This window comes from Melitaea cinxia, chromosome 21 (genome assembly GCF_905220565.1).
Source record: "Melitaea cinxia chromosome 21, ilMelCinx1.1, whole genome shotgun sequence".
Taxonomy (NCBI): Eukaryota; Metazoa; Arthropoda; class Insecta; order Lepidoptera; family Nymphalidae; genus Melitaea; species Melitaea cinxia.
Genome location: NC_059414.1, coordinates 3,898,771 through 3,913,852, shown reverse-complemented (window position 1 = coordinate 3,913,852; position 15,082 = coordinate 3,898,771). Strand labels below are relative to the sequence as shown.

Here is a 15,082-nt window from a genome sequence, read left to right as displayed (position 1 = left end):
TGCGGGACAATCCTGGGTTGATCGTCGGAAGAGCTTCCTTGGTCTGCCTGCAGGTAGTTAGGTTTGTCCAATATTCTTGGTGCATTACCTTGGTGTTGTGTCGCAGCTGGCTGCGCAGCCATCCGAATGGCAGAGGCAGAATGGGTTCGGGTCCGTGGACCCTCATCTCCGATCCATTCCTCGCCAGTCGGTCGGCCGCGTCATTGCCTCGCGATCCACTGTGTCCCTTTATCCATTGAAGGGTAATGGTGTTTGTTTCACTTACCTTCGTCAGAGCTCGATGGCACTCGTATATTAGCCCTGATGTCATAATGTCGCTCTGTAGGGCTTGCAGGACCGATCTGCTATCGGAGAGTATACGGATTGGAAAACCCTGTACCTCTCTAGACTTGATCGCTGTTGCTGCCATTATGATTCCCATACATTTCGCCTGGAAGACGGTGTTGTGGATTCCTAATGGCGATGAGATGTGGATATTCAGGTCTTCTGAGTAGACCCCAGAACCTGTACCTGTTGATGTTTTCGACCCGTCTGTGAAGATTCTTAACTCTCTAGGGTTGAGGCCTTCACTTGGGTCTTCGTGTAATTGTATTCTGTATTTTTTGTCGAATACGTACTGTTTGGGTATCCTGTCGGTAACCGCTTCGACGAGCGGTTCCCTGTTTGCCAGTTCGCCAAGTATTCCTGTATGTGCTACCTTTACGTTCCTCCAAAGGTTTAGCTTCCTGAGTCTTACCGCAGCCGCTCCCGCCTCCTGTTGGATAAACAGGTGCAGCGGCGGCAGGTTCAGTAGGGCTTCCAGGGCGGCTGTCGGAGTAGTCCTCATGCAGCCCGTAGTCGCCATGCAAGCTAGCCTTTGAAGTCGTTGTAATTTTGCTTCACCGGTGATTAGTCTGGTTCTCGGCCACCAAACCACAGCACCGTAGCTGATAATTGGCCTGATGACGGACTGGTACAGCCACAGAGTGACTTTTGGGGATAGACCCCATTTCTTACCTATCATTCTGCGGCACTGCCAGAAGGCTATTGTAGCCTTGTCAATTTTGCTGTTGAGATGCTTGCTCCAGTTCAGTTTGCTATCTAGAATAATTCCTAGATACTTTACCTCCGAGCTGAACTGTAGCTCCGTACCGAACAGTCTAGGGGGTTTGTAGCTCCCCAATTGCCGTTTGTTAGTGAACATTACCTGTTCCGTCTTTCCAGGATTGACGGTGAGTTCGTTATCTATGCACCATCTCTCCACAATTCGTAGCGCCTGCTGTGTGACATTGCACACGGTACTGCTGACTCTGCCGCTGATTAGAATAGCGATATCATCAGCGTACTCGATCGTGAAGTAGTTGTGCTGGTTCAGTCTGGTTATAAGGTCGTTTACCACTAGGTTCCACAGTAGTGGGGAAAGCACCCCTCCTTGTGGACATCCTCTGGCTACCAGTGCATGTTGTGCCTCAGTTGATGTAAGTTTGATGACTCTTTTTCTGAGCATGTTACCTATCCAGTCAACCATCATCGGGTGTACCCCGTGCTTAACTAGGGCCGACGAGATGCTGTTGAAGTTGGTCTTGTCAAAGGCTCCTTCTATGTCGATGAAGGTGCCAAGACACATAGCCTTGTTTTCAATGGCCTCTTCTATTTTACTGACCACTGCATGTAGAGCTGACTCTGTTGATTTACCTTGGCTGTACGCGTGTTGGTTTGGATGTAGGCGTACTATAGCTAGGGCATTTTCTCTCAGATCCCGTTCGCACAACCTTTCCAGAGTATTCAGCAGAAAAGATGTAAGACTTATAGGTCTGTGGGATTTGGGTTCAGAGTAGTCACTTTTTCCCGGTTTGGGGATGAAGATTACCTTTACCTCCCTCCACTGCCTTGGCACGTAGCTGTGAGCTAAACAGGCCGCCAAAACAGTGGTAAGCCTCTGGATCAGTCGGTTACTTCCCCACTTTAGAAGTGCCGGGAAGACCCCGTCCAACCCTGGGGATTTGAAGGAGTCAAAGCTGTTGATAGCCCACCTGACTTTTTTGATGGGCTTACTACCTTGAGTGCATACTCCCAATGCTCCTCTGTTGGGGCTACGTCCTCCTCGGGCCAGTCCACCGACTGCATGATGTGGCACCCTGGGAAATGTGTCTGAACCAGGATGCACTCTGCTTCTTCCGGCGTGCTCGTGAAGGTGTTGTAAGGCTTTCTTAGGGAGCCCTTCAGCTGGCTGGATTGGTTTACTAGGACCTTCCTTACCCTATTGGCCTGTTCGCAGGTTTCCACGCTGCTGCAGAATTTGCGCCACGAGTCGGTGCTTCTGTACCTTAGTCGTTTCTTGTATCTGGACTTGGCTTTCTTATACTTGTCCCAGTCCAGATCGGCGCATGTATTCATTGCTCTGTTTAAAAGTCGCCTTACCTTTTTCCTGAGTCTTTCCAGTTCAGGCCCCCACCAGATTACTTTATTCTCCGGTGGCAATGATAAGGGACATGCAGTTTGGTAGGAGTTTATAATGTTGCTAGTCAACGTATCTACCTGCTGTTCTATATGTCCTGTTCCAACAAGCCGGTCTGGGCATGCCTGCTCACTGAGCAGCTGCTCCAGTCTCTCAGCGTAGTGCACCCGGTCGGTTTTGCGTGGGTTACGCCTAGGGGTTGCTGGAACTGTATTTACCTGCACATCGAAGCGTATCCATCTGTGATCTGAGCACGATGCCTCATCGGATACGTGCCAGTTGGAGATGGTCCCGGAGGCTGCTTCTGTGGCAAGAGTTAGGTCGATGATTGTCCTACTACGTCTGTTCACGAAAGTGGGTTCAGAGCCCACATTCATGATCTGTAGGTTTGTGGTCATCAGATATTCAACTAAGAGCTTACCTCTTTCGTTTGTTGTTTTCATTCCCCATAGGATGTGATGTGCGTTGGAGTCAGTGCCTATAATTAGTTGCAGCCTGGCCTCTTCGCAGTATGTTATCAGCCGTGCCATGTCATGCGGCGGTGGCGCATCAGCCTCCGGCATGTAGGCTGATGCGATCACCATCTCCGGCAGGCTGTGGTCTTGCGTACTATGCAGCTTTATGGCGCACACATCTCTAGAACAGAATCTCGTTAATGTTTGCGCCTGTATATTGTTGGTGATGTAAATACAGGCCCTGCTGTTTTCCGAGCCTGTATGTGTAATTAGCTTACCTCCAGAGTTCCGGAGTCCGCATACAGTGCCATTCCTGACCCACGGCTCCTGGATCAGTGCAATGGCTGTTGTGTTAACCTCCAACCATTTTCGCATTTGAGCCGTTGCTGTAATGCTATGATGGAGGTTTGCTTGGAGGACTTTACAGGATGGGTGAGCTGGGTAAGCCATCGTCAGACAGCATTTCCCCTGCCTCCTCCATCACTGTCCCCCCTATGGCCAGGTTGTCCAGGCTTGCCAGACAAGCCCCCTCCTCCGACTCCAGAAGCAGCTCCTCCACGACCATTGCCTCCTCGGTCTGGGGTTTGGGGCTCGACCGCCTCACAGGGGGTGGCTCGGGGATAGCCGGGATTGCTCCCGACCCTTCATCCTTCGCCTGTTCTCCGCTGTTTGGATCCTCCATGAGGTCGTCATGCTCCGTTGGCAGGTGCTCGGTAAATTAACCTTTCGGACCCTGGAACTTCACGTACACCGACCCCAGCAAATAGCAGAGTCGGCGCTCACGTTCCACCAGGGTCTGCACCACGTCCTCAGGAGCGCTGAAGATCAGGAACGTGTTACCGTCCTGTCTGTCAACCTTATGGAGGATCCAGCTGTCTACCTTCGCCCACACATTCTGGAGCCGCAGCGCGCGTCCCACCTTCCAGATGTCCGGTTGTTCACCCGGAAGGAGGACGCCGCAGCGGACCAGCCTGACAAGGTCGCACTGCCGTTTGACCATTAATTTGGTGCCCGTGGGCAGGGCGAGCTCCGAAACTATACGTGTGAGGTACCCCACGGTTTCGCGGTTCTCACACCACAGTTTCAGAGCTCCGTCGGCGTATATCGGTTTACCCTGAAAAACAGGGTTCACCGGTTCATCATCGGTCGCTTCTACAAAATCCTTGAGAAGGCGCTCTTGTAGAAGGACCTGTACTTCATGTGCGGCCTGTGCAGTCAGGTGCTCTCCGGTCACAGTTGTCACCGCAACCAGTAAGTCCGACTGCACTGCCGCTGAGTAGGGGACATGGGTACCATCAGCCAGCCTCGGCTTTTTGGGACCACCCCTCGGCGACTGAGAGTCGTCGAGGCGAGCCCTTTTAGCCGGTACCTGGGATGCACATCCATTGCCCGCCTTACCCTTCGCCTGCGCCTTGCCGCGTTGGGCGCGACCGGTTGCCTGGTTACCCTGGCCACCTGCCGCCCCCTTCGCGAACTTGACGGACCCCTTGGTTTTGGGTTCTTCGGCTTGGGTTGTTATATCGCGCTTGGGGGCTCCCGCCTCCGATGCACGCCTCCTCTGACGTTGGCGTAGCCTCCTGTTCATGCGCCGGGGCTTAGGTTCACTCCCTGGTTGGGAGGACCCTGTACCACCTGCGCGTCCCGCCGACTTGCCGGGTTTCCCCTTGGCTTGTCGGCGGTCGACCAGGGTCCACGCCTCGTCAAAGCGCTTTAGGGCAGCCACCTCTCCTGCCGACCGGGTTCCGGGTTGCCCCAGTGCCCTGTCGGCGTCGAGGATAGCGCCTGTTGAAGGCGCCGTCGACGTGGACGGCCTCGGTTCCTCCGGTTTCCCGGTTTCCCCTCGGCCACCCACGGACCTGCGCTTTGTGTGTGGTGGCGCCACCTTGGCGGCACCACCCCCGCGTGTGTGTGTGTTTGCTGAGGTCAAGGTCGACTTCGCTGCCTTGCCTCCGCTAGTGAAAGAGGGCTGTCCCAACTTCGTGGTACCGCTCCCCTGTTGTGTTTGTTGGACCCGTAATGGGTGTTTGGTAGACGACCCCGCATTTGCGGTACCCGCCACCAGTGAGGTACCATCCGGTTTCCCTTCAGGTCCCTGTGAGGGTTTGGATCTATTGTTGTCCATGTTGAGTAAGAAAGAAATTTCATCCACTGTGCTCCCTACCCTCCATGGAGCCCGCAACGTTGGGGATGCCGTATCGACACCGGGGCTACGCAGTAGATATAGATGTGGTAGGTTGGATTCCAAACGCGACATCGGGAGCTACAGATGCCCGGCTGGTGACCGCGATCCCACGGCCCCCAGTGGTTCCAAACACCCTTGCCCCGTCAGCATGGCCGGTCTCCGTGTCCTCCCAGAGGACCCCACCCCATCTCGCCAGCGTAAAGCACCCGGCTCATCCGTGCAGTTACGCATGTCCATTTCCCCGCAATGGCTAGCTACGGGGCTACCGTTTAGCCTGAAATCCGGACCAAAGAGGGCGTGTTGTCTCCCGCGGTAACGAACCCAGACCCCGTTCGACTCAGCCCCCCAGGACTCCTTCATCCCTGCGTACGGCGATCAACTGCGCAGGACACACGCAGGTAGGCAATTGTAGTTGATCCACCGGGTCACCTACTATACCCGGCAGATGGCCTGTCATACTTGGCTACAGCAGTCCGGGGTAGATGGTAGTTGCGGCGCCCGTTATGACTGCTGCATTTCCAGGGTGTGCGACCTACTCCAGAGGAGCTGACGCCCCAGGAATGGGTTCGCCCCCAAGCCCGTACGTTGGCGAGCTAAGGGCGACGTGGACACGTATGACAGACTTGACAGGGGCAAGCCAGCTTATCGCCGCACCCTTAAGCCTACTCACTCCCTGCCCTACACCCCAAAATGTGATGTCACATTTTAGCGGTAAAGGTATAAGAACTTCAAAAAAGGAAGAAGTTCTCAATATATGTCTTACCCCTAAACTTTTTACCGAGTAAATCGGTAGATTTTGATAATTTTCTTAATTCAAAATCTGGTACTTGTCGTATGCTTCCATTTAAAATAGTTTTACAAAATAATTAATTTTAATAATTAATTTTAATAAAAAAAACCGACTTCAATTATATCGACAAGTGATACAACGTAGGTAGGCGAAAAAATAGTCAAGTAAATACGCATTATCAAAGATTACTCAAAAAGTTGTAATCAGATCTCAATGAAATTTAAACGTGACCACATGATAAACATCGGCTTTCGATTTAATTAACAATCATTAAAATCGGAACACGCAGTAAAAAGTTATGCGGATTTTTGAGAGTTTCCCTCGATTTCTCTGGGATCCCATCATCAGATCCTGGTTTCCTTATCATGGTACCGCACTTGGGATATCTCCTTTCCAACAAAAACAATTATCAAAATCGGTTCATAAACGACGGTGTTATCCCCGAACATACATAATATATATATATATATATATATATATATATATATATATATATATATATACGGTGGAATTGAGTAACCTCCTCCTTTTTTTGAAGTCGGTTAAAAATGGAAAATATTGAACAATTTTAGTACTTCAAACCTTGTTTCTTTATTCTTTGTTTTTTTCTTTCTATAATGGTAAATGTACTACGTAAATAATACGGAATTTGTGTGCCCTGCGGTCGCCAACCCGCCTACCCAGCGTGGTGACTATGGGCAAAACACATGAGTCGCGAACTCATATTTTTGGCGTAAACTTGTGGAGGCCCATGTCCAGTAGTGGACTGTAAAGGCTGTGATGATTGTGTGCACATAATCCGGATTTTATTTATTTTGTTGTTGTTTATTGGTTTACCGAAAACTGTTATATCAATGCAACATTATAATAATTACAAACAAAAGATAATAAACAAGTTGACAATTCCTTAAATATAAACTCCACGTGCAAGGCTAAAAAACGAAGTTCTTGTTATGCCCAGCTGTGAGATATTACAAGCTGAAGCGTAAATACGTAGTAATAATGAAAACAATTGCGCCGCTTTGGCGCAACGATTACATTCATGGATTGTACCTGTTGCGCTGGCGGTTGCGGGTTCGATCCCCGCACACGACAAACATTTGTATTGGCCATACAGGTGTTTGCCGTGGTCTGGGTGTTTGTGCAGTCCTTGTGAGTCTCCCCACCGTGCATCGGAGAGCACGTTAAGCCGTCGGTCCTGGTTGTTATCATGTACACCTGATAGCGATCATTACTCATAGTAGGGAATATATCTGCCAACCCGCATTGGAGCAGCGTGGTGGACTAAGCTCTGATCCTTTTCCTACATGGGGAAAGAGGCTTATGCCCAGTAGTGTGATATTACAGGCTGAAGCATAATAATAATAATAAATAATAAATAAATAAAAAATACGGTGCAAGTGCAAGGTGCAAGAATTGCTTGCACATTAAAAAAATAAACAGTTTTTGGTTGATGAACAAATGTAAATAGCTTCTAAGATCTAATAAATTAAATTTTAGTCTTCCGTTACTTTATTTGTGTAGCATGAATTACAATAGGGCGGGCTGAATCCTTTGAAAACCGTAATAAATAAAAAAAATCTTAATACAGGATGAAACCCGAACCCGAAAAATATTACAGAAATAAAAGGAAAAATAATTTAAGGTCGGAGAATGGAGGAATTTTAGGTTGAAAACGATTTTTTACGATTTCCGGCAAAACTACGAGTTCTATCGAAGAAAGTTAAAACGTAGAGTTGAAGGTAATAAAAAGATCTACAACTTTTTTTTTTATATCATTAGGTCGGCAAACATGCGTACAGCTCGCCTGATGGTAAGAGATTACCGTAGCAAATAGTTTTATTTACATTTTTTTCACATTATCACAAAATTTATGCGGAAAATTAAAAAAAAAATTACTTATTTTTTTTATTTGTATCTCTCATAAAAAATCACAAAATTTGGTGAAATAATTTAACCCCAGCGCTTCCCGACCTAAACTTGCCGATTATTTTACTTTTGTTATATTTTCTTACTTTTCTAATGGGTTTTATCTTGTTCTAAATTATTTTGGTCCCAAAAATTATCGACCCTGGCCTACACTTTGTCTTAATATAATGACATCTCCCCCAAATCTGGTAAGTAGCTTCATAATTGAGTTTTCTCAACAAGAGAACAAGTAATACAATGTAAGTAGAGGAAAAAATTAACAAACGCACTAGTTGTCACTACGATTTTCAAGGGTTTCCCTCAATTTCTCTAGGATTCCATCATCAGATCCTGTTTTCTTTATCATGGTATCACACTTCGGATATCTCCTTTCCAATCAAAAGAGAATTACCAAAATCGGTTCATAAACGACGAAGTTATCCCCGAACATACATAAATAAATATATATATATATATATATATATATATATATATATATATATATATATATATATATATATATATATATATATATATATACGGTCGAATTGAGTAACCTCCTCCTTTTTGGAAGTTGGTTAAAACTAGCCAGAGACGTCGCGTTCCTTATCATAATGGTTTAAAGTTAAATAAATTGCTAAATAGTTATTGTTAATAAGGATCTAATGACAGAATAGCAAAATGAAGTAACTACAGTTTACGAAAACACAAGTTACGAAAAAAAAAAATATATAAGAGAAGACCAAAAAAAAATGTACAGTACATACAGTACATCCATTATTTTTAGAGTAACTTGTAAAATTTTAAGATAGTAAGACTTAACGCTTATAAAAAAAGCGGCTTGCGTGTTATCAGTTTTTCATTGTCATGAATTTTTAAAACGATTCCGTATCCGAACCTTTTTAGAATTACTGAATGTTCCTCGAATGGAATGATAGATGTCTAAACTATCCAGTGCTTTGAATTTTATTGCCTCAATAAATTCCACGGATAATGAAGCAAGGTTGTAAAATAATAAATTGTACAATTTTATAGTATTAAATTTTATTTCAAGTAATTTTTGAAACGTATATCATTTCTGCATAATTGAATATGTATGTGTACAGATATTTTTACAGTTCATAATTCGAAATGCGAAAGGTAGTTTGCTGCGGCGTCCTGCGGTTAGCAGTACTGTCGTGCTAAGCGATAGCAGCACTATCGCGCTAAGCGACCAACGTGACAATACATCGAGGATAAATATATGTATATATGTACATATAATCGTATAAATGTAAAACTCTGAATAGTATCAAACTTAAACTAAAACTATTGTTGTGCTATGATAAAATAATTATTTTTTATTTAGTTACCGTGGAGTTTTGATTGAAAATTCCTTTTTAAATATTATTCAGAATAAAAGCAAAACACAGTGATTATTTTATTCACAAAAATAATGCGTTTATTGCCTATATAGATGTAGGTGCTTTTAGTACTCGAGTATATCTGTGCCTTATTTTTGTTGCTTTCGATATTATAAAAAAATATTTGTATAATATTTGTCAAATAAGATTTTATATTATGTATTATTTTCAAAAGGGTAACTGCGTAGTTTTTTGCCGATTCTTCTCTGCTGAATCTACATTCCGAATCGATGGTAGCCTTACTTTAAAAACGAATTAATCACTTTAAAATATAATGTTTGTAAAACGACGATTCGTAAGTGATCTTTGAAAATCATAAAAGAATATTTTATTAACTTTGTTGTTTTGTCTTGATTCAGAATATCAATATTTTTGTAAAGATTAATTTTAAAAGAAAAAGCAAACTATTTTATTATCAAGAAAAAAGTACCTTGTTTTCTCCTTTGTAATGAGACGCTCATTGCTGGAATAGAATTTAAAATGAAAGAAAAATATTAAGCCTGTGTCATTATATAGTTTTGTAAATTGCACATTTTCTTTCCCATGGTACGCAATTAGCACTTTTATATTACCATCAATGTGCAAAGTTATTTGTAAGTATGTATGTATGACTCCCATTTTTAAAAGCACTAAAACAAGAGAAAAGGATTTTGTTAATCCTAAAATACATGATTACTCGTTTTACCCTGAAAAAATATATGTGATTCTTATTGCGGTGTAGATGATTCATAGAAAAACAATTTAAAAAATGAAAAAAAAAGAATTGTATGGTTTTATGGAACCACGAAGCAAGTGAAACTTTAGTGATTAAATTTTTTTACATTAATACACAGATTAGAAACGAGCGAACCCACCCGCCTCATCCCTCTAGTGCGCTCACGGGTCCACTCTGATAAAACCAGAGTAGTGACTGGAGTGCATCCTCAACTCCGGGTATACCTCAGCTGACCTCACAGGTCAACCGGATCGCACCGAGCAACCGAACAAGCTCCAAGGAGCCAAGCCCGTCCCAGCCGGTATGCTGCGCTCTCGCGCTACAGGGTGAGTGAGCAGACCCACCCGCCCCGTTCTTTTGCTGGTCTCGGTCCGCGGGGGTCCGTCCGCAAGACCCTTACCACTGGCAGGCGAGTGGCGTTCCCCTACCTGCCACTTGGGGACGCGCCCAATAGGAGATCCAGCAACTCCCTTGGGAATATGTGGTACCAACATTATACACTAAATCTTGCTTTTAGTTTATAAGTGGGAACAATTATCAAAAAACGAATGGGTAATAAATATATTAGGAGAATGTTCTAAAAATAAAACAGCACTACAAAACCAATTCCTTTAAATTTTCTAGATATGGCACACCATGCAATACATAATTATTTTTAACCAATGCACGTGTTCCTTATCTGATACACCTAAAGAACTTGATATAAAGAAGTGAAATTAGTTATATATATATATATATATATATATATATATATATATATATATATATATATATATATATATATATACATTAACATTCCTAACATAAAATATATCCTATTCCTTTTTTTATGAGTAACTTGTGGATGGAATAAAGTTTAAAATGAAATAAAATATTAAAACGGTACATCGTTGAAGATATATTATTATGTTTCTTTATTAATTGGTATGGAATCAACACTTTTAATTTAATAGCGATGAATAGCTTCATACAAAATTGTCAATGTGTACCTGACATAGTGCGTTGTAATTTTCATTTTTTTTATTAATTGAAAATAACTGGGAAACGTAATTTTTATAAACGTAGAATAACTTAAGCACATAGCTGAAAACTAAAATTCCCAACGAAATAAAGTTAAATAATAAAAAGAAAAATGTGGTTCTCTTTTGCATAATGATTTTCTTTCTTTTATATACAAACGCATAATCGTATTTCAGTATATATATTTAAACGAATACTTATAAAATTGACGTCCAGAGAACATGTTAGTACAGAAAATTATTTCCATTTTGGAACGTTTTGAGAATCCAAACTATCCTGTATTTGGTCCCAATATTAGAGCTCTTTATTGGCTTGGTATGTGGCAAGATGAAAACAAACATCGAAACTCATTCTTTAATTTTGTATACCTTTTTACCGTACTTTTTGTTGTAAGCGAATTCGTAGAACTGTACTTTGAGAGAAACGATCCGATGAAAGTTCTTTTAAATAGCTCGGTCGCGATTTCAACTGTCGTCACAGTAAGTAAGGTTATAGTTTTTTTATTTAATCTTAAACGCTGGAAAGTTCTAGTAGAAAATATATCTAGAGAAGAAATTTCAGCTCTAGAAAATAACGACCCAAAAGTCGTTGAATTAATGAAAGGGTACAAAAAATACGCACGGATCATTACTTACTCCTATTCATCAGTCGTTTTAATGACAAACTTTGCAGTAGTCTCGTTACCGTTTATTAAATATCTTACTGTTCCTTCTTATCGTGAAATGATAAAAGATGGAACTGAGCCATATCCGCAAATTTTTAATTCTTGGTTCCCTTTTGATAAAACAAAAATGCCGGGATACGTACTAGTTGTTCTTGTTCACGTCGGAATATCCACCTTAGCAGCCGGTGTCACGGCATTTTATGATTCAACAGCAACTGTTGTCATGGTATTTTCGAAAGGCCAACTGCAAATACTGCGATATAAATGTGAGCAAATTTTCGGTGAAAGTGAAAACATCTCAAGGAATGAAGTTATGAACAACATAAAAGAGTGTCATCGCTTACACAACTTTATTGTAGAGTATGTATAGCCACAGTTTAATGTGTAGTTGTTAAAATATGTTGTAAAGTATAAAAGTATATATTTATTAAATTTTGAATATTTTAGACAACACAATACATTCAACACAATCACTGCACCAGCGACGTTTGCTTATGTTCTGCTCTGCTCTATAATGATTTGCTTCAGCATTGTGCGACTGAGCATGGTAAGTAATTATGTAATTTAAATTTACGATTCCTGAAATGAATTGCTGTTTGGTGATGGCAGTAAAGAATATAGCCACCCCCTCTCTTCCCTTGGGTCTCGTAAGAGGCGACTAAGGGATAACATAGTTCCGTTGCCACCTGGTTCCACATTGAAGCCGACCGATGTCGGAATAACCATCTAACTGCTGGCTACCAAATACACAAATGTAACAATTCAAGCTCTGTGGTCACCAACACGCCTGCCCAGCGCGGTGACTTTTGGTGGCCTATGTCCAGCAGTGGACAGCAACAGGCTGAAGTGAATTCCTGAAAGGAATATTATAAAAAAGAAATATGGGAAAGTTCCAGTTCTTGAAACGAAAAACACCGTTAATAGATTTTTATACCGCTACGTTGGCAAGTAAATATAGGGACTACCTGATGGAACACAGTTACTGCAGCCTTTGAGCTGCAGCATCAGGAGCATTAGGCCCGCATTTGCTTCATGTATTATTCTTAAATTTGATACTATTACTGCTTTTATTTCGACGCCGCGTTGGCGCAACGATTACAGCCATGGATTGTACCTGTTGCGCTGGCGGTTGCAGGTTCGATCCCCGCACACGACAAACATTTGTATTGGCCAGGTGTGCCATTTACAGGTGTTTGCCGTGGTCTGGGTGTTTGTGCAGTCCTTCTGCGTCTCCCCACCGTGCCTCGGAGAGCACGTTAAGCCGTCGGTCCCGGTTGTTATCATGCACACCTGATAGCGATCGTTACTCATAGGGAATAAATATATCCGCCAACCCGCATTGGAGCAGCGTGTTGGAATAAGGTCTGATCCTACTCCTACATGGGGAAAGAGGCCTATGCCCAGTAGTGGGAATTACAGGCTGAATCGTACTGCTTTTATTTTGTATTTTATATTCAAAGTCTTTTTTTTTTCAGAAAGAAGTAGCGTTTTCGCAAAAAATTATGGTACTTGAATTTACTTTCTTCCTAACCTTCGAACTTTTTTTATTCTGTTGGCATAGCAACGAAATGGCTTACGAGGTAATAATTTAGTTGAAATACCCCTAAACTTTTGTTTTAAGATATTACAATTTTTTATCACATTAAAATCGTTAATGCATAACATTTATTTTATGAAAGTGAAGTCTATATAATAATCAAAATTAAAATTAAAGTTAAATTATAAATTTTAACCGACACCAAAAAAAGAAGAGGTTCTCAAGTCGACTGTTTTTTATGGAAGTTAGCTCAGAAATTTTTTCAGGGTGGGGACTGATTTTGATTTTTTTTAATCGAAATGTTAGTTAAATTCGAAAAGTTACTCTAATAATGTTTATTTACTTGACTATTTTATGACCTACTATTTAATGTAAGTAAAATCGTTTTTTTTTTTCGTTTGTCAGCAAACACAATCATAGTTATTTTGAAAATGCAACTTTTAAAAGTAAAAGCCACTCGGTTTTCATTCAAGATGACTAAAGGCATAGTTTGTTTAAAAATTTGTTCGATTTATAGAATATTTTTTTAATGTTGATCTAGAGTGACAATGTTGACCAGGGAGTATACTCCAGTAATTGGTGGAGAGGTGATGTTCATCTCCGAAAGCAAGTCTTGTTGCTGGCTGGAAAGTTATCACCTAGGCTTATACTGGATGCGGGTCCGTTTACGACATTCTCTACGTCTACTTTTATTAACGTAGGTATTTTTAAAACTCTTGTAGTTTTAAGAACATAATGCTTGTTTACGCGAATTTTGCTCATTAAAATGAAACGCCTTTTTTCGGATTTTATCGCGGTTTATTAAGTTTCTTTAAATTCCCGACGTTTCGGATACTTTTCAGCAACCATAGTCACGGGAGGACTGGAATTTAAAAAACTTAATAAGCCGCGAGAAAATCCAAAAGAGTTGTTTCATTTTAATGAAATGCTTCTTATTAAAAAAATATAATTTAAAATATCCCAACTAGTTTTTCCTTGTACGTAAAGATTTCGCGAGTCAGGTGTTTTTATAGTACAGTGGACGAAATATTTTTAAGAGTGTATGCTACCTCAAATTGCTTTTTTTCCACTCGGCAGGATGTCCATATCTTCCAAACTACTGAATATTTAAGTTTGAAATTTCTGTATAGTAAAGTTCAGGACATAAACTATCTTTCATATGTTTTGAAAACACGATTCCATAAAATTTTCTCCATACAAAAAAATCGCAAAGTTACCTCTATTTTTGTATTAAAACCTTAATATCTCAGTAAATATAAATGTTTTGGACTTGAGGTTAAGCATGGTAATTGAAATAAGTATGAAGAACATTTTATATGTTGCGTTTTTTAAAAAATAACTATTGATAATGTTTTTGGGGAGAAAATACATATAATTCGCGCGATGAACGACCAAGCGCTCTCAATTCTCATGTGTATTTAGTACGGGTGAAATCTGAATTCGAGCTGAGGTAGTGTAGCCTTTTAACATATTAAGCACTTGAAAATTTTTAAGCTTAGTCCAGACAAGTTTTAAATATTGGGTCATCGCGGATAAAGTTTAATTTCAAATGTCTTTCAAATAAATTCAAGATTACGTTACTTAGTAAGCATATGAAAATTATTATTGAAATATTACGCTCTAAATTGTTGTTAATACTTTTTTTGTATGTTGTCTTAATACTTAAACTTCTGTTTCAGATTATAAAAGCATCATACAGTTTTTATACACTATTCACACAGAATATTCATGATGATTAAAATTAAATTTTCTTTTTATCGGAATTCTTCGTATTGTACTAAATATTCTATACACGATTACTTCGTTATACGCACTTTATACACTTATTCTGCTTTCGAGTCAAACGCAGTTGAACTACGAAACGACTATATTAATTTTATTAACAATATTTGATTGTATTTAGTTTTCTAGTGTACGACTTTACAGTGAATAAATATACTAAGACACTAAGACGCATTATGTTTTTTTTTT

The 15,082-nt window shown here is 41.2% G+C and overlaps 1 protein-coding gene across 1 annotated transcript; it reads left to right on the top strand.

Annotated features, from left to right (window-relative positions):
* Positions 1 to 11,131: 11,131 nt before the first annotated feature.
* On the top strand, positions 11,132 to 15,058 carry LOC123664084 (odorant receptor 46a-like). Its single transcript, XM_045598699.1, has 5 exons — positions 11,132 to 11,934; positions 12,022 to 12,121; positions 13,050 to 13,154; positions 13,653 to 13,808; positions 14,791 to 15,058. The coding sequence occupies exons 1-5, from the start codon at positions 11,132 to 11,134 to the stop codon at positions 14,848 to 14,850; spliced, it is 1,224 nt and encodes a 407-aa protein (XP_045454655.1). The 3' UTR covers positions 14,851 to 15,058.
* The last annotated feature ends 24 nt before the right edge of the window (positions 15,059 to 15,082 follow it).

What these genes read in the sequence shown, in the direction of transcription:
- LOC123664084 (XM_045598699.1), top strand. Translation starts at nt 11,132, where the DNA reads ATGTTAGTACAGAAAATTATTTCCATTTTGGAACGTTTTGAGAATCCA. An exon ending in TTACACAACTTTATTGTAGA is followed by an intron (nt 11,935 to 12,021) that starts GTATGTATAGCC and finishes TGAATATTTTAG; the next exon opens with ACAACACAATACATTCAACA. An exon ending in GCAACGAAATGGCTTACGAG is followed by an intron (nt 13,155 to 13,652) that starts GTAATAATTTAG and finishes ATGTTGATCTAG; the next exon opens with AGTGACAATGTTGACCAGGG.